This window comes from Lytechinus pictus, chromosome 15 (genome assembly GCF_037042905.1).
Source record: "Lytechinus pictus isolate F3 Inbred chromosome 15, Lp3.0, whole genome shotgun sequence".
Taxonomy (NCBI): Eukaryota; Metazoa; Echinodermata; class Echinoidea; order Temnopleuroida; family Toxopneustidae; genus Lytechinus; species Lytechinus pictus.
In genome coordinates this window covers 19,546,026-19,574,009 of record NC_087259.1, presented here as the reverse complement: position 1 = coordinate 19,574,009, position 27,984 = coordinate 19,546,026, and the positions used below count along the sequence as shown (strand labels likewise).

Genomic DNA, 27,984 nt, shown 5'->3' with positions numbered 1-27,984 from the left:
ATGGTGGGTATATAATACACTACACTAACGTTTACAGCGAGAGCCGATCTTCTCTGTACTGGCATCAAGACTGATAACCCGGAATGCGGACATCAACGGACCTGCACCTTCCTCGCTTTCTAGGATGCATGAAGCATGACAGATACGATGACGACAAGATGAGACGACGAGGAGATCGATGATGAATGATTGATAGGTGATGGGAGTATCATTGGCAGTGGCGTATCCAGGGGAACCCGAAATGAGGGGGAGGGGGAGGGGGCATTTTTCTCTCACGCCTGCGACTGACAGCATACGGCTATACATGGCGTCACAGGTTAATTCCTCATAAACTGGCTTGGCACGCTCGGGGACAAAATGAATACGGAAAATTGGTAAATCCACACCGAATTATTGCTTTGACTTGTTTATTTCATCGTTTTCAATTCCGAAATTATTTTTTTAAATATATAACAAAGATAGAAAATGGAATTAATAACTTGGTGAATGGTGAATGGCAACATTGAATGGTGAGGGCAACCAAAATAAATCCAACACACTGTTTCCATTGAGATGAAATATCAAATTGAAAGTCTTTTTTTAACGGGGCGGTGGAAGGGGTATCTACTACCCTACCACAATGGGCTTGACTAGCTTAGAAAACTCCGGGTCCGTTAACTTTAGGTACCCCCCAATTATATTTCTTTTGTGTTTAAATTGCAGTGGCAGTTCGCCATCCCCTGCTCGTCCCTCATCCAACCTTATATCCCCGATGCTTCTTCATCTTTTCGTCACCTCCATCACTATAAATTTTACGGAGCAATATCGTTGTTGATTTGATCACAGGTCACTGCTAATATACGGCCTCTTAAGACTCTCCGTTGAATATCTTTACTGCGACCCTCTTATATTCAATGCCTAATCGTTGTATAGTTTTATTATTGCCTTGCGTGGTGATGGCCTGAACAAGACGAAATTTATTTTAAAGGGAAATTTCACCTTGATGTCAAGTTTTGATAAAGGCAGAAAAAAAAGTGAGGCATATTAATGAGGATTTGGCGAAATCTGTTACAGAAGAGCAGACTTGAGGGTTTTAAAAAGTTTGTTTATTTTATTTGTGTGACGTCAAACGTTCCAAATTGCAATTTCATCACAAAATCGAATTCACCTAAGAATTTATTCATTATCTCATCACACATAATATGATAATTTCGCAAATGAAACAAATATTTTCAGCCATAATATGCCATTAGATGTATGATATAGGAATTTATGGATTTTTTTACATTATTTTGATAATGGGGAAAAACAAAACGTGAACAATTCAGAACTTCACATTTCTGTGATTGGCTCCGGTAAAACCTTCATTCAGATAGTATGTTCTCTCATAAAGTGTTCTTTTGTATGACAAGAAAGTATGCATTGCCTCCTACGGGTCATCTTTATTCTTCTTCTGTTCTGCTTTCATTTCTTTTTATTATTTTCATAGATCAATAATTACTCCAAAGCCGACAAATTATATCTAGGTATACTGGATATATAGCCCCCACCCATATTCATTATATCTCTCTTCACTATTTGCACTTCACTTTGATACAAGATTAATAGCAATTCAGTCCAGCATCAAATGATTGTTCAAGTGATTGTCTGTTCACACACTCCTGAACTCAGGGTTTGTTTCTTTATACAGCAGGGGTATGATATAATTTTTTTTTAATTGTAACATAGTGAGTAGCATAAAAAGCTTGACCCCACTAGTATTCTTTTTCATTGTACAAACCTGTTTAATTTACGATTTGAATTTCATTGATCAAAGATATACTTTAATTAACTATTTATTGCAGGGAACCCACACTAATAAGCTTTGCTTTCCAGTGGGTTCCCTTTTTTCATTTCTGTATATTATATTTTTGTGTTTTGCTTTACATTGTAACTTTTGTTAAATTTTGGAATGAAAAAGAATAAATGCAATCAATCAATCAATCAAATAATTCTTTTGAGAATGTTCAATTTTATTGAAGAAAATAAATAAATAATAAAATAAACGTTTAGTGTTTCTCTAGTAATAACTTACAAAACATATTCAATCGCAGGCAAATTAATACACGGTAATTAATACAGAGTCGACAACGTACAATCACAAATTGATTCAAATGCAATTCAACTTGACCATCAATAAAATCCCAGCCACCCTTCCTTTGTATGATCTACAGAGGGCGCAAGGTCACACAAGCGCTTGTGATGGATCCAGCATTATCCGTATGAGAGAAGCTTCTGCAACGAGACAATGTTTTTGTTATTATTCAACCTGTCGATTAATGCTGGCCACTGAAGTACAGAATGGGGGGGGGGGGAGTCATTGGGGTATGCCCCCCCCCCAAAAAAAAAGTTACACTGCTAAGAAAAGAATGACAAAGGAGGAGAAAAAAAGAAAATGTAAAAAGGTGACATGTGCTGTTATTTCCTAAATGTCCGAAAATCTATCACAAAATAGCATTATCATTTTTTTTAAGTAATGATTTTTGCTCTCTCGCTTCGCTCACTCGGGACTTTTGAGAAATTTGGTCACATTAGCCATGTCTGGTCCCCTCCCCATTACACTTCTGAAACATGGTGGGCAAAACAACCCCTATGAAACATTTAACTCAGGAACGGATGGTGAGGAAATATGTACCCATCCCTGAATTTAAAGTTATTTCACATGATGTCAATGCTTACAGCAGTAGGCATGATAAATCAAGTATAAAAACACTATCAACTAATTTTCAAAAAAATATTTTGGAAGACAATTAATGATGATTATTATATACACTTGCTCGTAGCACCTTACACTATACTTATAAGAAGTCGGACATTTCCTTTGATGTTTACTTTAACTACAAAACACAGCAAATCTGACTGAGCTATATAAAACTGGAACTGGAATTCGTGAAATTATGCAATTCGATGTCGATATAGTCGAGTCCTCCGGATCATCTTCTGCCGTGTGTTCACTCTCAAATCCAAACGTCAAGAGTTGCTCCAGCCCACAAAATTCCGCGAGTTACCGTCATCACTCACTAAAAGTCAATTCCTCAATTTTTGTTTCGTAATATCACCTTTTAACCGTAGCCGTGTTCACTTTCACTGAGCATAGCCAGGCGAACATGAAATAACCGATACTCGCTCCGATAACGATCGACAATAGAAGATACACGTTGAATGTCATTGCTATCAGCATAAGAAGGTAAAAGACTAGAGTCTGAAAGCCGTAGAGGGCGGTCAGAATGAGATGGCTCCAAGAAAAGAAACGAATTCTGTTCGGAAGAAAAAAAATGAATCGTAAGTTTTAACTGATTTTTATCAACCAAATGTTACTGTAATTGGAACCAGATCACCGAACTAAAGGAAACTGTACACTTCGATAATCAGACGGTCGTTAACAGTAACTGTGGATAGCGGGAAATTTATCGTCACTACTGTCTCATCTATTGCACTGTGGCAAAATGAAAGTGCACATAACATTTGCAATGCCACATCAATATATATATTTTTCTTTTTCAGTCTTTTATTCTTTACTTTAGGTATGAAAGATGATTTGGAAATTGTTTCAGAAAAGTGTATTTTTCATTTAAGAGTTTGTGAGCCACCGTGGCGAGGGCAGCACATTAGAAGATACCCGTTGAATGTCATGGGTGTCAGGGTGTTTTAATTGGCCCTGTGGGTAATGACAAAAAAATGTGTCATATCATTTTCTTACCCAAATAGAATAATAGAAATATTAAAAAGCTTCACATCCTTTTTTTTTCTTGACAATACAATAGTCTTCTTTCTTCTCCCTCTTCTATTTTTCTCTCGTTCTTTTAAAGGGTTGGTTCACCCTGAAGTTGTCTTTAAAAATACCAGAAAAAATAATAACAAATAATGGTGAAGGTTTGAGGAAAATCCTTTGAAGATTAGGAACATTACTAGAATTCGAAGTTATTTATTTGGGACCCCATATACGAGCAGCTGCCCTATATTCTATGTAGTATAATATTCATAAATGTCATTTTTAATGGTTCATGATTTCTTTCAGGAATGGATGCGAAATAATTTGATTGTTGGCATACTGGAGGTATTTTATTTTTTATTTTTGAAAAAAAAAGTCATTTCATTGATATTAATTTTATTCACGCTACATAGGAAGCTGCTTGCATAATGACGTCACAAATCCCAAATTTAAATTCGCATAGCTTTTTAAAAAATTTGACGGATTTTCCTTAAAACTTTGCCAATATAAAAAAAAATCAACTTTTCGTAAAGGTGAACTTCCCCTTTAATTTCTTTTTGATCACTGGAAAAGTTATAGGAACGGTCGCCCCCCCCCCTCCCCTCCGGCTTGCCCCACCCCATCCACTAAACATGCCACTTGCTGTATTTTACTCACTGTCCTTCGGCTTGCTCCTCCACCAGCGTTGACGATTCGTTTGCTTCCATCTCTAACATACGGTGGCGAATGTTAGTTGCGTATTTCTTTGATAAGTACTTCCGGAGGACGACCAGGCCTTCGACCAGGACGGCGAGGACCATGACCACCAGACAGGATCCAAGGAGACCTGGGTCAGGAGTGAGGGGGTAGGATGTTGATGAATGCTTGCAGGAAATGGGTGTTGGTATACGTGTAAGGTAAGAAGATTGAAAAGGGTGCATTGAGGAGGAGGAGGGGGAGGAAAAGGGGAAAGAGGGAGAAGGGGGAAGGGAGGGATAGAGGAGAGTGAGGAGCAAGGAAGATTGGAGTAGAGAGGAGATGAGGCAAGAAAGAGATAAGAGAGCATATTGAGAAAACGATACAGTATGGAGAAAATAAAGAGAAAATGATTAGGAGTTGATAAAGGTGAGAAGAAGAAGAATAAGAAGAAGAAGAACGAGAAGAAGAAGAAGAATTAAGAAGAAGAACAAGAACAAGAACAAGAAGAAAACGAAGAAGAAGAGAGAGAGAAAGAAAAGCAAAATGAACAGGAATGTAAGAGGTTGCTTCAGACATGTTCAAGTTCATGAAACTGAATCGAGTGGGTATTTATATCAAGAAGAGATATGCAAACGATCATGTTTCATTGATGTCATTCTTCGTAGTTAAAAATAAAAGAGGCTACAATGATGGCGCAAATGTTAAGAAGTGGAAATGTTTGAATGTTTAACAGGAAAACGTTCTTTGCCGAAATAAAAAAAACAAATAATAAAAACCTCCTTCACCATGTTCAAATATTGAAGTAAACTGTCAACATAATCTTGGAGCCAAAACGCCGTGTCATTTTCGTTGAAGTTTGTCAAGATTATTGCACATACCTCCGATGTTTGAAGTCGACCATTTCTGGAAAAGAATCGTTTCAGTGGTTCCAAAGTGCAGATACCTCGCCCCGTGCAGGCACTGTGATTAGCAAAAAACGAAGAAGAAATGATAAACTCAATGATATGTATAGAATAAAATACTCCAGAATTCGGGTGGAGTCGCATCTGATTCTTAAAACAAATGAGAGAAAGTGAAACCTTTTATGAATATATTTTTCCGCTAAGAACTACTTTAAGAATTTTCTTTTGTTTATTGACTTGGGGTGTCGCAAGGAAATATTTGCAATCAATTACAAATTTCTGCTGCTAATATATATATATATATCAATTGTAAGCATAACAAATTCATTATTTGTAGCAAGAAGCAGACAAGCAATCAAGTGTGGATTTGCAATCAATTGCCAGACTTATGACTGATTTTGTGAAATAAATTTGACTTGCAATGCCCCATGAGACGTATAAAGAATTAACTTTCGTTATTCATTTCCCGATCTCTTTCCTTTTTAAACAAAAAAATAAACAACAAACAAACACAAATATTATATAGGTCTATTCATACCTCCACCACAGGAATGTCGGTTACATTGATCATTTCACGCAAAATGCTACTCCTGGCGACCAGTTTCCTTCGTTGTCGTTTCGTCGTCGTCGTCGCAATCGTTATCGTGTCTTACCCATGACAACGTGTCGAATCATTCTGCCTCAGACATGTGAGAACGAATAAACCTCAGATGCACTGAATGGAAAATATCGGTTATTTTTACTCAATTATTATCAGCATATCAAAGGTTGTGTCTGCATTGAGAGGTTGTGTTAGTTTGAATGTAACACCCCCTCCCGGAGAGAGAGAGAGAGAGAGAGGGGGGGGGGGGGTAAACGACAGAGAGGGAGAGAGAGAGAGGGCGGAGATAATAGTAGTAGACAAAAATCTTGCCAATAATGGTGGGGTCTGGGAGAAGAAGCCAATAAGACCACCCCCTAACTAAATATGCTTTACTTCCTTATTTTCATTTTAGGGCACATGTGCTTATAAGAATTGCAAATAATGGGCAAAACAATAAAATCCAAATTAAAAAAGTACGAGCTCAGTCTTTACAAGATAATAGGTCTGTGTTATATTATGGTGCAATAACAACGAGCATAATGCCTAAGTAAATTGATATGGTATCAGGGGCGGCAGAAGCGGGGGGCAGTGGGCAGTTGCCTCCTCCAAAAGAAAAAAAATCATAAGGAAAAATGCCTTTTTTCAAAATGAAAATACACTCCAACCGCTCTGTAAATCTGCCAAAAGAATGAAAAGTGTACATTTCTGTCAATCACAATCACTAAGTGTTTGTTTTGTTTTGTGCTTTTTGTTAGCATTGTCCCGCATTTTCATATCTTACTTGATCATAATTGAGGCCCAAAGGTAGAGCAACAAAAATGCAATAGGCTAATTGCCTTTTCCTGGTTTACAGTAAAATAAAATAATACATAAATTCTGTGCTGGGAACTCCCATTTGAAGAAAAAAGTTAGCCTTCACGCGAGTTTGCCAATTTAGATGGCTTATTCAGGATTTCGAGAAAAAAAACCCGGAACATGATTCATGGCCGTAAGTTCCCCCCCCCCCCGAAATTTTTGAAAACTTAACATTTTTTATGAAAACTTACATTTTATATGAAAAATTTCACAAAATTCACCAATAATACGCATAAAAAACCTTCAAGTAAACTTTAGAAAATGCAAAAGATCCCCAATGACAAGCTCGGCCTCTTTGCTCCGTAGATTTCATTTTTTTTTAAATGTTAATGCGCCCTGATCCCCTCCCCTGGAAATTTTCACCGTACTGCCATGGAAGCATTTCCTGTTTGCATTTCGGAGAACACTGCAGATAATGATTGATATTTGAAAAACCTCTCAAGGCATTCGAAAACACTCCAGTTTCTGCGCCCTTTTTTTTTGGGGGGGGGTGAAGAAGAAATGAAGATCGTGTGCTATTTACACACACACACACACATATACAAATATAGAATGCAATATGAAAACACAGGAAACAACAATGTTTTCTAAATATATCTTATTCAATCGTAGTTCAATCCAACCATATGGTCATTGGATCATATTCTGATAGAAGCTGGTATCACTGGATACATTGGTAACATACTGCGAATAACAGTTTATCGTAAATAGCGTGGTATAATCATTCTTTACTTCTCTCTATTTTCTCCTTCCCATTTCCTTCTCTTTCTCCTTTCCTCTTTTCCATTGCTTTCCTTCCCATTTCCTATCTCTCTCTCTTTCTCTCTTTTTTTTTTGGGGGGGCAAAGCCCCCTCGCCCCCCCCCCCCATGGATCTGCGTCTGTGGGCGTCTGCTGTGCTTTTGAATCCGCCGTGCGTGGTGGATTCGGAACTCCCTATTATGATGAAAAATTCTCTCAGCGCATGCAGAAACATTATAGTTTCTACACCCCCTTTTTTTTTTGGGGGGGTGTGGCTTTAGAAAAATGAGTAGAATACAATATAATAAACCGGGAAACAATAGTGTTTTTCTCAATTTCCCGTATTATGATTTTGGACTTCTTTTCATCACTCCCCTCATCCGAAACATGGATCACCGCCCCTGGTGATTCCCCCCCCCCAAATCGACGCCCCTGAGTAGCACCGATAAGAGAACCTTTTTTCATTATGTATGTTGGTGAAATACACAATGGAACAATCTGATTATATTATACAACACAATCTTACTAGATTTGGTGCATCAATATTGCCCATTTTATTTTCAGTGATTATTACCGATTTAAAAAATACTCTTGCGGATATTTATGTATCAACTATACTAATATCGACTAATATTTAACTTTTTACATAACTGCTTTTGTATTTGTAAAACTAAGCTTTCAAGAAAACATTGGTTCTAGTATAAAACGAATGGGCGAATAACTGCAAGTAGGCCTATACTTACAACGTGACAACAGGTGCTCCAAAATGAGTTATTAAGTGCTGTACACATTGTACTTATTAAAAAAAACTGCTCTTGATGAAATGTTTTGCTGGTTCCCTCCTTGGGAGAAATGTAATGTCTGGATAGTTATGAGATTGTCTGGAGATATGTATTCCTTTATCGCGTGGGATAAACACACCTGCAAAGACGCAACACGATCCGTTCAAAATATCGCTATCGAGACAATCTTTGAGCCCCTTTGAGCTGTCGTCTGCCCGTACATTTTTTATGAAACACTGTAGAATGCAGATAAAACCTATGCAGAGAATATGGGATTCCAGTATTCAGAATAATGCCATTTTATGTATATCCTTGAAACTTGGTCTGGCGTGAAATAAGAAAATACATATCCCTGTTGGTTTTAGTCCTGATACACGTGATACAGCTGACTGGTTTAGCAAGGAACTGTGCAGTCTATTATCGTGACAACAGAGATTTAAGGTAACTTAACATTCCAAAGCAGTCTACACTTGACTTAACTATACTTCACTGCTGGCCCACTGTATAAGAACATTGGCATATGGATTCCATAAGTGTAGGAGGTGTGGGGGCCTTGGGGCACCTAAAGGTATGCACAAAGAAAATGTAGATATATATTGCAGCTCTTTAAAGAAAAATCAATAGCAAGTTGGATCTGACTTCAAAGAAGGTGGGCAAGCAAAGAGGAGCCAAAGGCATATGGCTGTTGTAGAAGGGGATATGACTGAGACCCCCCCTCCACCCTCCTCCTCCCCACTGCCCCAAACCATCATGCATGTTCATACTTTCCATCTCTTGAAATATATGTATCCAGTAAAAATATCTTTGTTCAACATATAGAAACTGTAACACAAAGCTGAACAATGATCGTATAACATTTCTCTACGATTGATTCCATTGCATAACTACAATGTACAATCAATCGTGAGAATCAAGCGTATGATTAATCCATAACCTTTTGTGTTACGGGACCCTGTTTACCATATACATTGTATGATATATGTGTTCTATTGATTTTGTTTTAAAAAAATTCGAGCAATCAAATTTTTCACACCAATTTATCCGATCCCCTCCCCTCTATCTCTCGCACCCCTCTCTGCTCGATCTTCAACTGTTAACCTTCCTCGTCTTTCTTTGATCGTGTTGATGGTGACTTCTATTCATTCCGTGCATGAAATTAGTATTTCTCTCGCTCACCTTCATAATACTCGAGAGACATGATAGATATATCCACACGATGTTTTTATTTGCTTGAAATGTGAATTAAGTTGCCCATGAAATAAATGTTACCAACCTTATTTTCACTTTGACTAGAATTACTGTAAACGCAAGATGACAGCGTAATATGAATATATTCTAACATTATAATCCTCCCCGATTATTCATTCTTCTTCAATTGAATCTCAATTAGATTCTTAAATTCAATCTCTATAGGTGTGTTCAATATTTTCAAATTTAAAGAGCAATGTAAATCATGATTGAAAACGCAATTACAAACGGGATATAATGACAATTCAGATCGCGATTGGGAGAAAAATTAAAAAGCCGAAAGAGATAGGCTTGGAAAAGCGATCGGCTCAAACATCGCGAATGCGACTCTGAACACGATTGAGCTTTGGAACATCTTAAAACATGTTAAATTTGCTGTCGCAATAGAAACCTACACAAGCACATGCCAGAACTGACTTTTCTTCTGAACGGTCAACCTGCGCAATAAAGCTGCAAAGCTGCGCTAATGAAAGTGGGAAATTTTTATTTACTAAAACTCCTACAAATTTATCTTCAAACCACAACTCGTGTGTTTTACCATTCAAGGTGTCAAAATGAACATCCCCCAAGTTGTACTTCAAGCCCGTATAATTTTTATGGGGGATGAATGTTATCTTAAAATTCTGAAAAAGTTTTACTCTCTAAATGGCCATAATTTGTATACTAAGGGGCCCTCGGGGCCCGCCCCCCCCCCCCCCCCCCCCCGGTAGGCGAAAAAGGGGACGCCAAAAAGAGGAAGAAAAGAAAGGGAAAAAGAAGGGGGAAAAAGGAGGAAAAGAAGAAGAGAAAGAGAAAAAAAGGGGATAGAAGGAGAGAAGGGGAAAAAAAGAAGGGGGCGTCAAATTGATGTTCGACCTTGGGGGGCTCCAAATTGCTGTTCGACCTAGGGGCGCCGAATTGATGTCCGACATAGGGGCGCCAAATTGATGTTCGAAAAAGGGTGGCGCCATATTGATGTTCGAAATAGGGGGCGTCGAATTTGTGTTCGACCTGGGGGATAGCCGAATCGAAGTTCGACATAGGGGCGCCAAATTGGCGTTCGACCTAGGGACGCCGAATATCCGACATAGGGGCGCCGAATCGATGTTCGACTTAGGAAATCCGAATTGGTATTCAACCTAGGGGAGCGCCGAATTGATGTTCAACCTAGGGGGAGGGGCGCCGAATTAATATTTTACCTAGAGGGCGCCAAATTTATGTTTTACCTAGGGGAGCGCCGAATTGATGTTCAACCAAGGGGGTGCGCCGAATTAAGGTTCAACCTAGGGGCGCCGACTCGATGTCCGACCCAGGCTGGGGGCGCTGAATCGATGTTTACTTAGGGGGCGCCGAATTGATGTTCGACTTAGAGAGCCAAATTGATGTTCAACCTGGGGGCGCCGAATTGACGTTCAACCTAGGGCAGCACCGAATTGATGTTCGTCCTAAGGGCGCCGAATCGGTGTTCAACCAAGGGGGGGGGGCGGGCGCCGAATTGATGTTTTACCTAGGGGAGCGCCGAATTGATGTTTTACCTAGGGGAGCGCCGAATTGATGTTTTACCTAGGGGAGCGCCGAATTGATGTTTTACCTAGGGGAGCGCCGAATTGATGTTTGACAAAGGGGGGCGCCGAATTGATATTCGACATAGGGGCGCCGAATTGATGTTCGAAAAAGGGTGGCGCCATATTGATGTTCGAAATAGGGGGCGTCGAATTGTGTTCGACCTGGGGGATAGCCGAATCGAAGTTTGACATAGGGGTGCCAAATTGACGTTCGACCTAGAGACGCCGAATATCCGAAATAGGGTCGCCGAATCGATGTTCGACTTAGGAAATCCGAATTGGTATTCAACCTAGGGGAGCGCCGAATTGATGTTCAACCTAGGGGGAGAGGCGCCGAATTAATATTTTACCTAGAGGGCGCCAAATTTATGTTTTACCTCGGGGAGCGCCGAATTGATGTTCCTCCTAGGGGCGCCGAATTCATGTTCGACATAGGGGCGCCGAATTGGTGTTTAACCAAGGGGGTGCGCCGAATTAAGGTTCAACCTAGGGGCGCCGACTCGATGTCCGACCCAGGCTGGGGGCGCTGAATCGATGTTTACTTAGGGGGCGCCGAATTGATGTTCGACTTAGAGAGCCAAATTGATTTTCAACCTGGGGGCGCCGAATTGACGTTCAACCTAGGGGAGCACCAAATTGATGTTCGTCCTAAGGGCGCCGAATCGGTGTTCAACCAAGGGGGGGGGGGCGGGCGCCGAATTGATGTTTTACCTAGGGGAGCGCCGAATTGATGTTCGTCCTAGGGGCGCCGAATTGATGGTCTACCTAGGGGTGCCGAATTGATGTCCGACATACTAGGGCGCCGACTTGATGTCCGACCTAGGCTGGGGGCGCCGAAATGATGTTTTACCTAGGGGGGGGGGGGCCGAATTGATGTTTTACCTAGGGTTGCGCCGAATTTGATGTTTTATCTAGGGGAGCGCCGAATTTATGTTTGACAAAGGGGGGCGCCGAATTGATGTTCGACATAGGGGCGTCGAATCGATGTTTAACCTAGGGGGCGCCGAATTGATGTTTTACCTAGGGGGGGGGGGCGCCAAATTTATGTTTTACCTAGGGGAGCGCCGAATTGATGTTCGTCCTAGGGGGGGCGAATTGATTTTCAACCTAGGGGTGCCGAATTGACGTCCGACATACTAGGCGCCGAATTTATGTTCGACCTAGGGGAGCGCCGAATTAAATTTTGGGCGCCGAATTAAAGTTTGGGCGCCGAATTAATCTTTAACCTGGGGGCCGAATTGATGTTCGACATATAGGGCCAATTTGATGTTTGTCCATGGGCGCTAAATTCATGTTCTACCTAGGGAGAGGGCGCAAAAATAGTATTCGACCTTTGGGGCGCCAATTTGATGTTTGACCGGGGGTGCCAAATCCATGTTTGTTCGCATCTAATGCTTAGTTAGATGCCCATCCTGTTCATGATTACCAAACGTGCTAAGAAAGTCCAAAGTTTAGGTCCGAATGTAAAAAAAATTCATTTCGCTCTTCGCGCTCCTGTTCATGGTTAGATGAGTGCTAAGAATGTCCATCTTTTGGACGAAATAACAAAAATATTCAGCTCGCACTTCGCTCTCGCATAAAATGCTTTGTTAGATACTCATCCTGTTCATGATTACCAAAAATGCTTACTCTAATGTCAAAATTTTAAGTCAGAATATCAAACTTTTCAGCTCGCGCTTCGCGCTAGCATCAATTGTTTAGATACTCATCCTGTTCATGGTCACAAAAAGTGCTTAGAATGTCCAGTTCTGGGTCGAAATATCAAAAATATTCAGCTCGCGCTTCGCTCTCGCATAAAATGCTTTGTTAGATACTCATCCTGTTCATGATTACCAAACGTGCTAAGAAAGTCCAAAGTTTAGGTCCGAATGTAAAAAAAAATCATTTCGCTCTTCGCGCTCGCATTAATTGTTTTGTAAGGTGACGATCCTATTCATGGTTAGATAAGTGCTTAGAATGTCCAACTTTTGGACGAAATAACAAAAATATTCAGCTCGCGCTTCGCTCTCGCATAAAATGCTTTGTTAGATACTCATCCTGTTCATGATTACCAAAAATGCTTACTCTAATGTCAAAATTTTAAGTCAGAATATCAAACTTTTTCAGCTCGCGCTTCGCGCTAGCATCAATTGTTTAGATACTCATCCTGTTCATGGTCACAAAAAGTGCTTAGAATGTCCAGTTCTGGGTCGAAATATCAAAAATATTCAGCTCGCGCTTCGCTCTCGCATAAAATGGTTTGTTAGATACTCATCCTTTTCATGATTACCAATAATGCTTACTCTAATGTCCAAATTTTAAGTCAGAATATCAAACTTTTTCAGCTCGCTAGCATCAATTGTTTAGATACCTATCCTGTTCATGGTCACAAAGAGTGCTTAGAATGTCCAGTTCTGGGTCGGAATATCAAAAATATTCAGTACGCGCTTTGCGCGAGCATCGATAATTAGATGCCCATGCTGTTCATGATTACAGAAGTGCTTAGGATGTTCAAATTTTAAGGCAGAATATCTAAAATTTTCATCAATTGCTTAGTTAGATATCCATCCTGTTCATGATTACCAAAAGTGCGTAGAATGTCCAAATTTTAGGTCAGAATATCAAACTTTTTCAGCTCGTGTTTTGCGCTCGCATCAATAATTGTTTAAATATACGTATACCCATCATGTTCAAGGTTGCAAAAAAGTGCTTAGAATGTCCGATCGGGAAACATATAAGTGAAAATCCCCCCCCCCCTTGGCGAAAGCTGGATCCGCTCCTGGTAAAGAAAGTTCAGCTCCCGCACACATCATTTTACCACTCTGATGAGAAGTTCAATTAAATTGAAACCCCAAAGTGCTTAAAATTCTTTGCTTTATGGTCGCATTTATTCTTTTCAAAAAGTGGTATTACAACATATTCATGGATATTTTTTTCATAAACACATTAAAGGGGTCTTCGATTGCCATTTTTTCACGTGATTATGAAATAAGATAATTCAACATCATAGAGATATACACTAATAACTAGGAAACTAGTAATGTATGTGACTATGTCTGTGTTCAACATGCACCTATGATTGCCTGGCGGGGGCGCCATTTTCCGAAAAGTTTACAGGGGCGCCAAAATTAGGTCGGGGCCCCGGGTACAAAATCCTGGATACGCGCCTGATTTGTCACCAACCAAGATTAGTAAGCAAATAATACAAAAAAGAGGGTGATTATCACTTTAAAACTGACAATAACATAGCATAAAAGCAACGGAACATGAAAACAATGTAAGCATTCTTGAAGGTTCCTTCCTAAATAGCTCAAAAATCCTAATATATTTTTTATGGGGTGGAAAGTGCACGGCCCAGTATATGTAAGCATGGACCTACATAGGTCCATGATGCAAGAGACAAATGCCGCACAGGCCTACTACAGTTTGGTTATTTTGTAGACTTCAAATTCTGAACAATTGAGTAAATATTAGCTTGATATTCAGTAAGATCTTTTTCCGTTCAGACACCTTGGGAAACATCGTTGTACCGTTTTCTTGCTAACCTCCGTTATTTATATTACATGATTTGTATGCCTTGTACCTTTCTGCCTACACAGAAGGTATCCTAGGTTATGTATTGTAAATATGCTGGCATCAAACCAATAAAGTATATTTGCTCGAAAAAAAAAAGAGTTTTTGTTAACATCACTTAGGTATACTTACTCTGAAAAAAAAAAATTAAGCACGAATCAGGGCCCTGGGAATGGAAAAGTGTGGAGAAACAAGTATAAATGAAAAATAAAATGTAAACCCACTTTAAATAATGAAAACTTAGTGAAAAAATGCTGGAGATGTCTAATATAAACTTTTGTTCAGATTCAGTTATGTCCTCAGATCCAGCTGGCACAAAAAGGGTAAAGATTGTGCTTACTAAGTGTTGAAATTTCAATTTGGGTGGCAAAATTGTTACAAAACGCTGGAATGTATCCGCTTTATTTCAATTGACCAAAAGTGCAAGGGAAGTGTATAAGAAATGTTTCGCACGGTAAGTTTGATTTCGCCCTTTCCCCTTGACACAACGTGAAAAAGAGCATTTCTGCGCAAACAGATTTCTGCGAGTCTTACAAAAATGGACAGTGCTCACTCAAGTGTAACATTCTGTCAAAACTTTTACTTTCATTGGATAGATGAGACCCAAACCCAAGATATGAAAAAATTACCCAGATGTTGTATATTTTTTTAATTCCCAGGGCTTTTTCAAAGTGTAAACTTATATATATATATATATATATATATATATATATATATATATATATATATATATATATATATATATATATATATATATACATGTATATATATATATATATATATATATATATATATATATATTGTAAAGAAATTGATGAAGAGAACAATGGTAGGCGTAGCTTAAATCAAGGTTCCCCAGAGCTATCTACCCTTTGGAAAAATTGGTAATGCCGAAAAAATGTCTCTGTATATATATATATATATATATATGACAGTCACTTCTTAGCTTTATTCTTATAAAATAACATAGATATAAAATAGTACGAGTGCGAAACGCGAGCTAAAAACTTTGAAAATTTCATGTATTTCGACCTGAAATTTTTAAAAAACATTTTGAGCAATGTTTTGTGATCCTGAACAGGATGAGTAAGTAACAAATTATTACTGCGAGCGCGAGCAGAAATTTTTAATAAACCTTCAGCTCGATCGAAAGGAACCTGTTATAAGGACTGGTTGCAGTTACTTATGAAGACGACACATATTTCAACAATCAAATAATGCGAGCGCAAAATGCGAGATGAAAATTTTGATATTCCTAAAATATTGACATTCTAGGTACTTTTTTGTAATCATGAACAGGATAGGTATATAACTATACAATTGATGCGAGCGCGAAGCACGAGCACAATTTTTTTAATTCTGATCTGAAACTTTATGATTTAAGCAGGTTAAAAAAGAAAAACAAGCTGCGTATCTGAATATACATGCGTACGTGTGTTTAGATTTAGACCTATAATACATTTTATTTAATTATAAAAATCAATTATGCAAGGGCTAAGCTCGAGCTGAAAATATTTGATATTCCGATCTGAAAAAAAGATGAATTTATGCACTATTTCAAGCACTGTGTAGGAAAATTCTGAAGAGGGGGGTTCTTACAAAACGTCGTTCATTTTAATTACATTTCTGTCATTCATCATACCTACCAGATTTCCAGGGGGTACTGCCTATGGATATTAGCCACCTTTCGCAAACCTCAGGGACGGTAACTTTAGGGTCCCCTAGCACAAAAATTAGCGATTAATCGTACATTGGATTTTCACGATTAATTGTACATTATAATCAATGGAATCAATCATAGAAAACTGTTCTACATTAATTGCTAAGCTTTGTGATACAGGCCCTATAGATCTGCTTTTCGTGTGCAAAATTCTTTCACGCGACACCCGCACCATGTACGTCTGGTCATCATCGTATATGCCCCCTGAGCCGGCGGCGAGCCTCTACTATGACAGCTGGCTGGAGATATTCGAAATGCAGGGTCCACAATAGATTATGACATGGATAAGAAAGTTGTTTTTCAAACAAATCGAGTACATATTGAATGAGGAAAAACTTACTGAATTATGGCTTAGATATAGATCATTACAGTCCATCGAATCGATATTGCATTTATTGGGAATTATTGGTGGATCACTGGCAATTGATTCCATGGGTCAGATCACCTCTCCAGCCGAAACCATTTCGCATGCGTTGATATGTACACAGCATATGCAATAGGCCTATACGTCTGAACACCAGCCGAATTTGCGGGGTTTTTTTCTTTTGTTTACTCCTACTACACAAACGATATGCCTCTAGCACACAATGTAATGGGCATTATGTTTTACTTTCCCAGAAATGGGGGATTAGATTCAAATTCCCGGGGAGATCACTTCCATTGATGAGTGGATACCAGGCACGAGTACCATGGGGTTTCGAAAAGTACCCTAAACAAGGGAAGCAAGTCTTTTCCAGATTATGAAAATGCATCTCTTAACAAGTATTTGGCTTGTGAAACCCTACAAGTATTGGAAATATATCCCTTTTTCAGTACTTTAAACATCGTTTTTGACACCATTATAACGTTTATAGGCCTATACGTAACGTACTTGCCCACTCTGTCCCCTTTTACGCGTGGTCGCGCCTGGTATCCACTCGTCAATGGAAGTGCCCCCCCCCCCCCGGGCGGCCTCTCGAGCTCTGGGAGGAACCAAATGTGGCTCTGGAAAGTCGTCCTAAATCGGATATATCGCTGTTACCATAGTAGCAACCAGCATTTTGCACACGAAACGAATATTAAATGTTTCCGTTGCAGAAACGAAAAAAAAAAATCTCATGTCACACAATTTGCATTGCAGGACAGAGTTTTACGGCCATGACGACGGGCCCAAAAGTCTCTTCCAAAATCAACTACCGTCGTAAATAAGCGTTCGCGTTCTCCAGCGAAAGGTCGGGAATAACACACGCAGCACCCCAAAGGAAAGGCCATGGCCCCAGTTCATCAAAGCAACAAGTTAATCTGAATAACTAAAGAAAATGAAAGAAAAATAACATTTGAATTTTCATAAAATCTGATGTAAAATGAGTTACGAGAACGCGTGTTCAGGAAGACATCGAACCATAGCTTCACGGTATAATCGAGAAAACATATTACATTCGATATTTTGCGGGACATTTTTTGAAAATCAATTTTTATTTGTTCTTTTATGCACGTGCTTGCCAATCGATTGAATGAGTCGATAATATCCTTGACTCTCTGCTACAATTCAACAGAAAGAAGTCATAAACGCCAAATCTATGGTATTTTTCCAGTTGTCATATAATATCAAAATATCTCTTGTGGTTTTCAAAATTTAGGCCGACTGGAGGCCTACTTTTATGACTTTTCTATCAGCAATCTTATCCGGTGGTTCCCATTTTGCATCCATTTATTTTAGGTCTACACTCGGCATTACAATTATCCTCGTTTTTACCAATCATGCCAATGAAGCCCATTTGTTTAATTTTATTTTCATTTTAAAACTTTAATATAGGCCGTACTCCTCTTCATATCTCTCCGTGTACTTCCCCCTTCCATCTCCCCCCCCCCTCTCTCTCCTCTTTCCCTTTCACTCACTTCACGAATCTACCACTTCTCCAAGTTTCTTTCTGCAAGACAATATTGCATCACTTTCTATAGAGAATGCCTCAATGTCGCGTGATACCAGGCAAACAAAATTAATAAAGAACACTTGTGTCACTTCACGTGATATTTCACTTCACGTGATATTTCAATAAATATTAGGTCAACAATACATGCAGACTTTGATCCCTAGTTTCAGTTTAGAAGCGAACATGCGAAGGAACGTTTCACGGGATCATCGTATAGTTCTCCTCTGACATGCCTTGAACATTGTCTCACAATCAAAGGCATGGCGTCGGTGAACTGTCCTGAACCAACCAAGGTTTCGTGAAACCGGACCCTGAGAATTCAAAAATTGTGGCTTTTTCACCTCTTGGCTCGCCATCGTTGGACCATATTATTTATTCGGTCTTTTTCGATTTACATTCAACTCTTTTAGGAGATAGGTCTAGTGTAATATAGGAGGTCGTTCTGGAAGGAACATATATAACAGAGGCAGTAAACCTTATATCGTAAGTACTAATCTCATTTCAATTCCTCTTCGAAGCATTTTTTATCATACATATTATCTTAGAACTTGACAGAATACGGTTATTGATGGAGATAGCATGATAGTGTAAAAGAAAGAACAGAGCAAGAGAGAGAAGGAGAGGGCAGGGAAAGGAAAATCCTGTTTGGTGTCAGAGGAGCTGGGGGCCAGGGCGTATTATAATTTGAGGATCCATTCCATAGCATTTGAAATCTCAGTTGAAATATCAAACTAATACATAAGTGATTGTAGTCTTGAACCCCCCCCCCCCCAACTTTCTTCTTACATTACATTACATTCTTTCTGCAAAGCATTAAAGCTATATTTTCTATTCTTTGATTTCCCTTGAGATAACAATGTCTATATGATGATTTGAGAAGTAATTTAACTTTTTATTCCTAGAACTCTCCAACATGCTAAGACTTGTGACCCTCGGAGCCCTGATACTGGCCGTGTCTGCGGGGGCACCTAAGTGTTGTGGACCTGATCAGGTCATTGCAGGAGTAGGTGAGTACACATTTCATCAGTGGCGGCACCAAGGGGAGGAGGCATCCCCCCCCCCCCCCACTTGTCCCTCCCCAGATATTTTGAAAAACGGGGGGAATGTATTGTAAATTCTGTCATTATCATCCTACTCGAGCTGTAAGGTGCTCCAGAACAGCATTTTCACTCTTGAAATTCTGAAAATTTTCTCTTCCAGTCACCGTTAGCTCCCTCAGCATATTTTATCTAACACAAATCTTTCAGGTCATTAAAAAAAAAATCAAAATATCACTCGCGCTTCGCGCTTGCAGTGGCTGTTGATTGAGATAACATGGGGCTTAAACATTCAGTGTTCAAATCAAATTTCTCAGGACCAATTTAACCTCCATTTTGTAGCAAAACCTCCTTTTTTTTGGGGGGGGGGACTTATAAGATTAATCGGTAGAAATTTTACCTCCATTTTTTAAGCGAAAAACTGTTTTTTATTTTTATTTTTTTTGCTTTTCAAATGTACATCAGCGCCCCCAGTAAAAAAATAATTCCTAGGGCCTTGGCTGAAAGTTATTTTGTCATAAGGGAAACATGTTTTTTTTTCCACACAGTATAAAAATAAATTATTATCATTTTATTTGAAAGGATGATAAAAAGCAAAAGTGGAAACGTGACATCATCTGCCCATCAAATGCATATAATTTATAAGGGCATGATGTAAATGTTTTCACGAATTATTGACGAACATTGATAAACAATAACTTTATTGATCTTAATCAGATTGGGATGAAAATTTACAGCGTTTTGCACGCTGAATTTTGCTCTATTTATCCAAACATCATTTTCATCTCGGAGTGCCCCGGTTAATACACCATTTTGAAATGATTTACTTACAAAGGTGCCACGAACGGCTTAGAACTTGGTGGACAGCCCGCAGCCTATATCACCTACGCCTACGGAGCTTTCGATTTTCGCAATGGAGACTATGGCTACTATCTGAACTTAGACTCTAGTCAGTCCTCGCAGTCAATGCGCATTATCCAAAATTATACTGAGGTGAGAATGACATCAATATACATACCAGTTTGGCCGTGAAAACGTTGGGGGTCCATGTCCCCCCCCCCCCCGCAAAAAAAAATCACGACCAAGAAAAAGGAAGAAAAGGAAACAATATTTTTTTGCCAAAAAAATATATATTTTTTACTCGCTTCGCTCTATTTCTTCATTTTTTAAAACAAATTTTGCCCGATACGCCATTTTTGCCCGTCCCTTTTTTTTTTTTTGGGGGGGGGGGGGTCATTGTATACGCCATTGCTTACATTGTCATCATCGTCATCAACTGCAACGTCATCATGTTCATTATAAGCATGTATTTTGCACTCTAAAAACACTGAGTAAAATTTTACCCAATATTGGGTAAAAAGGGAACATGCATGTTTGCTGGGTATTTTTTACCCCATATTGGGTTATTTCAACGCAACATTGCGTAAAATTTACAAAATATATCTTTTTACCCAACCAACAAGCATGTTCCCATTTTACCCAACATTGGGTAAACCTTTATTTAGAGTGTGAGCAAGATCTTTTTATTTATTTATTAGCAAGTACAATGGGTGATACAGTACGAGGGCAAGACAGAGAAATGTACGAAGCAGCCGATCACGCAGCCGGCACCAAATAATTGCATTCCGGGTAAGTAATATTTACATTTACTGTTTTACTCTTTCAAGTTGAATATCAATCCCCAGTGAATTAGTGAATATAAAGATTTGGCTATAAAACCGAGTCTTACTTTTGTTATGGCTTCTTTTGTAAGAATGTACAAAGGGTTCAAAGAACACACCTCTTCTGTGTGCCGCAATGTTATTCTTAAAAAAAAAAGAACTCTGATCACAGTTGGGTTGCCCCCCCCCCCCCCCGCCTTCCCCCTCCCTCCCCCTTCTCCCCCCCCCCCCTCTCTCTCTCTCTCTCTTTCACTCAGACTTCTACTGTAGAGTGTAGACACCTTTTACTTAGGTCTGTGCCTAATTACTTTAACCCACCTCTCTGGCATGTATGGCGCCTGCGGACACGTAGGTACTCCTCTAGGTGCCATGAGCCTAATTACATCAGGAGGGCTAAAGATATTCGTTCGACCCAACCCATTCGAATTTTTTAAATTTGATATTGCTGATTGACAAAAGTGTATGAATATGATTCAAATCTAATACTGATTCTAGAAATGGTAACTACTGAACTTCCTTTGCCCAAATTGGGAAGATATATCAATGATTTGGAACTATTTTTTGACTGGCGGAAGAATTTGGGCTATTTTACTGTTTCAGTTGATGAATTTGATCCCATCATAGTTATCTTCATAAATGGCGATTTATTTTTAAAATGAGCTGGCTACGATACCCTTCTCTGGTCAGATATGGAATGTCAGATATATATCCTATCCAAAGGTAGTAAACATTCGACCCTCTAATTTCACATTTATTTTTTATGAATTTTTCTTAAAGGAGAATGAGACCCTTGAAACCAGCTGAATCCATATCAAAGAGGAAAATAAAAGAAACATATTGTTGAAAGTTTGAGGAAGATTGAATGAATAATAAGGAAGTTATGAGCATTTGAATATTGAGATCACTAATGCCATGTAGATCCTCCCATTGACAATGCGACCAAGATCTGTGATGTCACACACGTACAACTCCCTCATTACTTCAGTACTTATTTCACTTATATTCTCACTTTTATAGAGTCTATCACAAGGTGAGGTGTTCTCTTTATGAGAGGACAAGTACAGAGGTTTCACAACATTATATCATTGATGAATCGTTTGTCATATGATTAGAATGAGCAAAAAGAGATGTTTTGGGGTATATTTTCAGTGTCCAAAAGGGGAGAGTTGTTCATCTGTGACATCATAGATCTTGGTCGCATTGCCAATGAGAGGATCTCCATAGCATTAGTGATCTCGACATTCAAATGCTCATAACTCTTCTATTGCTAGTCCTATTTTACTCAAACTTTTGTTGATCTTATTCTTTGATTTTTCTGCTTTCACAAAAGCTAACTTGCTCCAAGAATTCCATTCTCCTTTAAGTGCCATTTTAACACACAGTGGAATGTGAGACCTCTACATACGAAGAGGAGTCGCGCGCCCTCTATAATCATTGATGTCCAATAATTATTTACCCTCCCGAGTCCTTCTAACTTGTTTCATAACCTACCAATACTGGGGCCGCGGAACGGTTTTCAAAGTTGGGGGGGGGCTGAGCCAAAAGTGGGGGCGCTGACCATGCAAAAAATTACAATCGTTTGGTCATTTTTGCGTTTTGTACATGGTTTTGGAAAAAAGTGGGGGGCTGAAGCCCCCCCCCCCCCCCCCCGGTTCCGTGACCCCTGTAATATTCTCAATATTTTCAATCCTGCTAACGTTTTTTGTTTTCCATTTTGTTGTATCATTCAGATGATGCCGAGTTCAAAGCGCAGATGACTTTTGGAGGCAATAATGGTCTTGTAGCGGATTCTTATTCTTACGGAATCCACTATCCCCATGTGCCTCAAGACGCCAGGGCATATGCTACCGTCGTCCACGAGAACTGCTATCCACTCACCGTCGCACTCGTTGGGGAGGTGTTTGTCCCTGATATAAATTCAACAAGTGAGTCGATCCTTTACTGTAAATTCTGACCCCCTTTACACACAAGTTTCCCATGAATTGCAAATGATAAATGAACAACTCTGATTGGTTCGTGGTATGAGTTTTGAACAAATAAAGCGTGCGTGTAACTATGATCTTCACTGTAAAAACGTTGCTTAAGATTTTAAGCAGATTCTTTCCCGTTGTTTAAGCCCATCACTCTAACAACTATTATTAAAAAATTTTAAACAACTGTTTAAACTTTTAAGTAAGTAGTTTAAAAAGTTTAAACAATTACAAAAAAGTTTAAACACCTTGGCCCGTATTCTGATAGCAGGTTTAATTTAACCCTAGTCTAAAGTTAACCCTGGTTTAACTAAACCACCTCTAAACCTTACCTCTGGTCCAAGTGTAGTTTAATTATTTTGGTATTCTGATAGCCTAGTTCTGGGTTAAACCCGGGTTTAAAAATCTTTTTGGAAATAATAATCCTCTTTTAACCAGACTAGCACATTTTCGGTAAATTACTGCTTGCAGGGGTGACTGCAACATAGTTGAAAAATGTCACTAAAGTGTGTTTTTCTTCCAAAAAAAAATTATGGAGACCAATTACAATTGTTAGAGTGACAGGCTTAAACAATGTGCTATTTTGTTTTACTGTGTTGATTGGTCACTGACATTTAGCGATTGCTTGAAATGCCTTTGTGTTACGGAGCCCTGATATCCGAGAGGGGGGGGGGGTATCAAAGTAAGAAGAACAATATCCCGATACAAAAACAATACATATAATATAAAATACCGATGTAGAGGCTTTTCTGTACACCACAAAATATATGTTTCATGTATCATGTTTGGTCCTGACGTCCAAAACTCGACTTTTCGACAAGTATGTTCTTTATTTCTCAAAATATTGTGACTGTTGCTGCCCCCTTCTCACGCTAAAGTCAACATGAACAGCAAGGACCGAACCCTGTTTTAGTCCAGTTCTTGCGGTTCATGACAACTTTATGTTTTGTTTATGTTTATCAATTTTCTTTTCAATTATGTTATTTGGAAGTTTTGTTCCTAATCTGCGCAGAAAATAGTCAAGAAATAGATTAAATTATATTTTATTGGACAATGATTTTTAGCTTTTGGTAACTTTTCGATCTCGCTTTTCCTTGATAAAATCTTTGTCAATTTATTTTAAACCTTAAAGGATGTTTAGTGTCTTCTTTACATTTCTAATACTTGTCCTGAAAACACCTTCTAGTATTTAGTCAATATATCAAACAATTTCTTTCCTCAAAGTATCTGAAATGTCGTTATCCTGTACGAATACAGGTATGTCTAAATGAAAACACGTGATTGTTTATGTAATATGTTGTTCTTTTTGTATCAGTTCCGTTCATAAGCACATCGGGTGTAGTAAACATGACTGTTGGTATCCCTAACCCAGATGCTTGGTTTACACTCCCGGACTCATGCCAGAGGGTAAGTGTCTTATCCATGTTTACACCATAGTCATACACTGGGAAAATTTCGGTGTTATTAATAAACTGGTTATTTAAATGCACCAACTGGGCCCCGTCTTACAAAGAGTTACGATTGATCCAATCAATTGTAACTCTATGGAAATCCATCAGTGCCATAATTTTTTCTAAAGGAAATTTGCAAAATGTCCTTTGAAAACAAAGGAAAACACACCAAATTGTCAAGAAATCAATGACTTAATGGATATACATTCATATCTAGACATTTTTTTAACAAACATGCATTTCAAAATTATGTTGACTTTGCTGGCTCTCCATAGTTGCAATTGATCGGATCAATCGCAACTCTTTGTAAGACGGGCCCCAGGGGTATATTGCCAGGGAGTTGGGGGTAGACTCCATAATATTACGGTCCAACAACAAAACTTTAGCATCAGTGTTCGATTCAAGGTATTTGTTTCAAACAACTAATTGTGTTAGTATAACACATTTGGTTGTTAGTTAAAACTCAAGTGGAAAAACAATTGTGTTAAACTGTGGTGTTTTTAATAATCCACCTTGTGTATTATTACACGATCACACCAATTTTTTCACAACAATGAACCGCACAGTGGTATTCGTTAAACACCAAATTGGGTTGACACATTTGATTCTAGTTAAAACTTTAAAACTCCAGTGTATTTTAACACGTGGCTGGCCATTCACTCGAATCCACATGTCCTTCTGTTTACACCCTATACTTTCAGATTCAGATTTATTTCCAAGAGAAAGGACATAAATATTGATACAAATCATTTTTCATACATTATAACAAATTCATATTAATGATACAAAACATCAATGATAATTGACATATAAATATATATACAAAATATGGTAGTCAAATTATAAAATATAATTTAGATAGAAGAAAGGTATCTGTGGAAATGTGAGATGTATGAAATGGGAGATGTATACTAACGGTGTATGAAAGTAATGTCAGATAGAAAGGCTTTAATAAGGCAGGCAATCAAAATCGGATTGTAAAATACCGTTCACATTTTATTATATTTCTCTCCTCATTTCATTCCTCCTCCATGCCACCTATCCCCCCTTTTCCCCCTTTCTTTCTCTTTCTGTTTTTCTCTATCTATATTCTCTTTCCCCTACCTCCTCCCTCTATCCATTATCGGATCCTGGTATCTATACCTCCCTCTCCCCCCTCCCCTTTACACCACCGTGCATTAACCTTTCTCGACTTTTGCCGCCATTTATTAACCCGTTCTCTTATCATGCCCCACCCACTTATTTTCCTCAATCCCATCCTATCCCCCCCCCCCCGCTCCTTTCTCATTTGCTGTTCCACAGGGTAACAGTGTGTCGCCACGCTTTTCTCGAGCTCTACCAGATTTCAATCTCAAGGCGTTCCACCTGCCAACTTTCTTCTAAGATACCACACTATGGTGGCCGTTTCATAAAAAAAACTTGTTATAAGAGCACATTTGCATTAACAGTTCAAAGCAATTGAAATCATTCAATCTGATTGGCTTGTAGTAAATTTATTACAGAAATCGTGCATTTGTTCTTATATAAAGACTTTATGAAACGGGACTATAGTTTAATACTTCAAGGTTGTCAACTTCAAAATTTTGTTCACTTTTTATTTTAAGTCCATTTAGTTATAGGTAGGCATATATAGCCAAATTGATACGCAATATGTTTTTATCATTTTATTTGAAAACAATTCATATGTAAGTAAAATATAATGACAGGAAATTTATCTCACTTGGGTATAAGAGCTGTTTTACAGTACTAATTTTAGAGGCTGATAATGTATTAGTGTATCGCTCTAAATAAAGGTTACACCACGATGATATTCATCAACAATTTGAAGACAATACTACATGATTGCAATCATGGTAGTGATACCCTCTCTTATTGTTGGTAAAAAAACCAAGCTGATCGTCACTTGTTCTGCTGCATTGCTGTTAAATTTTGAAATCAATGGTATGAATTAATAAATGATCAATTTTCACAATGAAATCTCTTCCCCGACTTATCTGTTTTTCGTTAAGTCATATATCTGTATATTTTATATCAAATAATAAGAACATGTAGTGATCATATTAATGCACATATTAAAAAATCAAGCATAATAATTGAGTTTAAATGATTTTGATATTGATGAGCTGTGATGTTACACGTGAGGGAATGGAAGTTGGAATTACTCATATGTGCCCTCCTCGGGGGGGGGGGGCACTTGCATTGACGAGTGGATGGATACCAGGCACGACCATGGGCATGATGGGGTCGTATATACATATATATATCATATATCAACATGAATTAGAGCATTGTGATTGATTCGAAATACATCCAGTTTAGTGTGTTTTATTGTTTTATTTCACATTCTATTGATTTAATCCTTTTTAATGAAATAATTATGATTTCATGTAAGAACGTAAGAAAAGGGAAAGTTGGGACATAACGTATCCCTATCAGCCTACTTATAATCCCTATACATGACGACGTGCATAACTGTTGTTTTCACAAAATATTGCTAAAATTTGAAAGTCAATAACTTCGTTATATGTGTTCTTTTTAAAAGATTTTGATGAAATTATCAGCTTTATGCTCGGTGAAATCGTTTTCAGTCTGAAGTACCACTTTAAATGTACATGATAATGAAATTGAATGCTTAATTTTTTTTTTTGATGGATCATTGTCGAGATACTTCCTGGGAGCGTTTTATCAACATTATTGTCTGATTAGTTGTCAGATCTGACAACTTTCCTTGAATCTGATTGGCTGAGAAGAAGCTTTTTATCAAACATTAATTGATATGATTTTTTTTTTGCTTTCATTTCAACGAACTTCTCATCAGGGTTGAAATTCCCCATTATAAGCAGAATGCAATTCCATTAATAAATACTTATGATGAAAGAGGATTGATGTGGACAACCCTGGAGATTGTTGTTGTGGTGGTGGTGGTGGAGGAGGTGGTGGTGATGATGATGATGATGATGACGACGACGATGATGATGGTGGTGGTGATGATGATGATGATGAAGATGATGATGATGATGATGATGATGATGATAAAGCTGAAGGGTAAGTTTTAATTGTTATCATTATTATAAACAATTTCTTCAAAATTATATTATCATGATTATAATAATAATAATTGTATATAGTTCAACGTAGTCATTATACATGTCTTGAAATGTCTCCCGGGAGACAACTTTTCTACATTAAATATTATATACGCCTCAAAAACCAGAATGGCGTTCGATAAGGTTTGAAAATAAAGTGTACAGCATCTTCAATGAATTTCATTTCTTAGCTCAATTGCCGAATGAGAAAATGTTTGTACTAGCATTTTTATTCATTCATTTTTCGGGCGGTTTCAATATCATTCTACGAATTTAGTCCTCCTAAAGTTGTTTGGCATTTGTACGTCCATTTAAAATCCAACAATACTTGAGCCGCAGAACTGTTTTGAAAGCGTGTGTGGGGGGTACTGAACGTGCTAACCCCCCCCCCTGCAAATAGATGGTAATTTTCATGTTGTATTCGTTTATTGAAAAAAAAAAGGTGGGGCTGAAGCCCCCCCCCCCCCCCCCCCACCGGTTCCGCGGCCTCCGCAATATCACTTTATGTTCCACGCTTATTTTAAAGATAATT

General features: G+C 38.4%; 2 protein-coding genes across 2 annotated transcripts; one reads left to right on the top strand and one right to left on the bottom strand.

The window, feature by feature from the left end:
• Positions 1–1,970: 1,970 nt before the first annotated feature.
• LOC129277138 (high affinity copper uptake protein 1-like) lies at positions 1,971–8,758 on the bottom strand. Its single transcript, XM_064110344.1, has 5 exons — positions 8,232–8,758; positions 5,849–6,025; positions 5,287–5,368; positions 4,388–4,556; positions 1,971–3,275 (listed from the first exon to the last, which is right to left on the bottom strand). The coding sequence occupies exons 2-5, from the start codon at positions 5,879–5,881 to the stop codon at positions 3,074–3,076; spliced, it is 486 nt and encodes a 161-aa protein (XP_063966414.1). The 5' UTR covers positions 5,882–6,025; positions 8,232–8,758; the 3' UTR covers positions 1,971–3,073.
• Positions 8,759–18,360: 9,602 nt separating this feature from the next.
• LOC129277137 (development-specific protein LVN1.2-like) lies at positions 18,361–26,343 on the top strand. The gene is made up of 7 exons (XM_054913356.2): positions 18,361–18,730; positions 19,150–19,254; positions 20,120–20,277; positions 20,823–20,913; positions 22,676–22,870; positions 24,231–24,322; positions 25,669–26,343. Exons 2-7 carry the CDS (start codon positions 19,161–19,163, stop codon positions 25,747–25,749), a joined length of 711 nt encoding a protein of 236 aa, XP_054769331.2. The 5' UTR covers positions 18,361–18,730; positions 19,150–19,160; the 3' UTR covers positions 25,750–26,343.
• Positions 26,344–27,984: the final 1,641 nt, after the last annotated feature.

Excerpts from the sequence above, each read along its gene's own strand:
- LOC129277138 (XM_064110344.1), bottom strand. The coding sequence starts at position 5,881 with ATGATCAATGTAACCGACATTCCTGTGGTGGAG. Across the intron at positions 4,557-5,286 it reads GTCGACTTCAAACATCGGAG|GTCTCCTTGGATCCTGTCTG; the intron begins GTATGTGCAATA and ends CTCCTGACCCAG. Across the intron at positions 3,276-4,387 it reads GAGGAGCAAGCCGAAGGACA|AATTCGTTTCTTTTCTTGGA; the intron begins GTGAGTAAAATA and ends TCTTCCGAACAG.
- LOC129277137 (XM_054913356.2), top strand. The coding sequence starts at position 19,161 with ATGCTAAGACTTGTGACCCTCGGAGCCCTGATACTGGCCGTGTCTGCG. Across the intron at positions 19,255-20,119 it reads TCAGGTCATTGCAGGAGTAG|GTGCCACGAACGGCTTAGAA; the intron begins GTGAGTACACAT and ends TTACTTACAAAG. Across the intron at positions 20,914-22,675 it reads ACCAAATAATTGCATTCCGG|ATGATGCCGAGTTCAAAGCG; the intron begins GTAAGTAATATT and ends TGTATCATTCAG.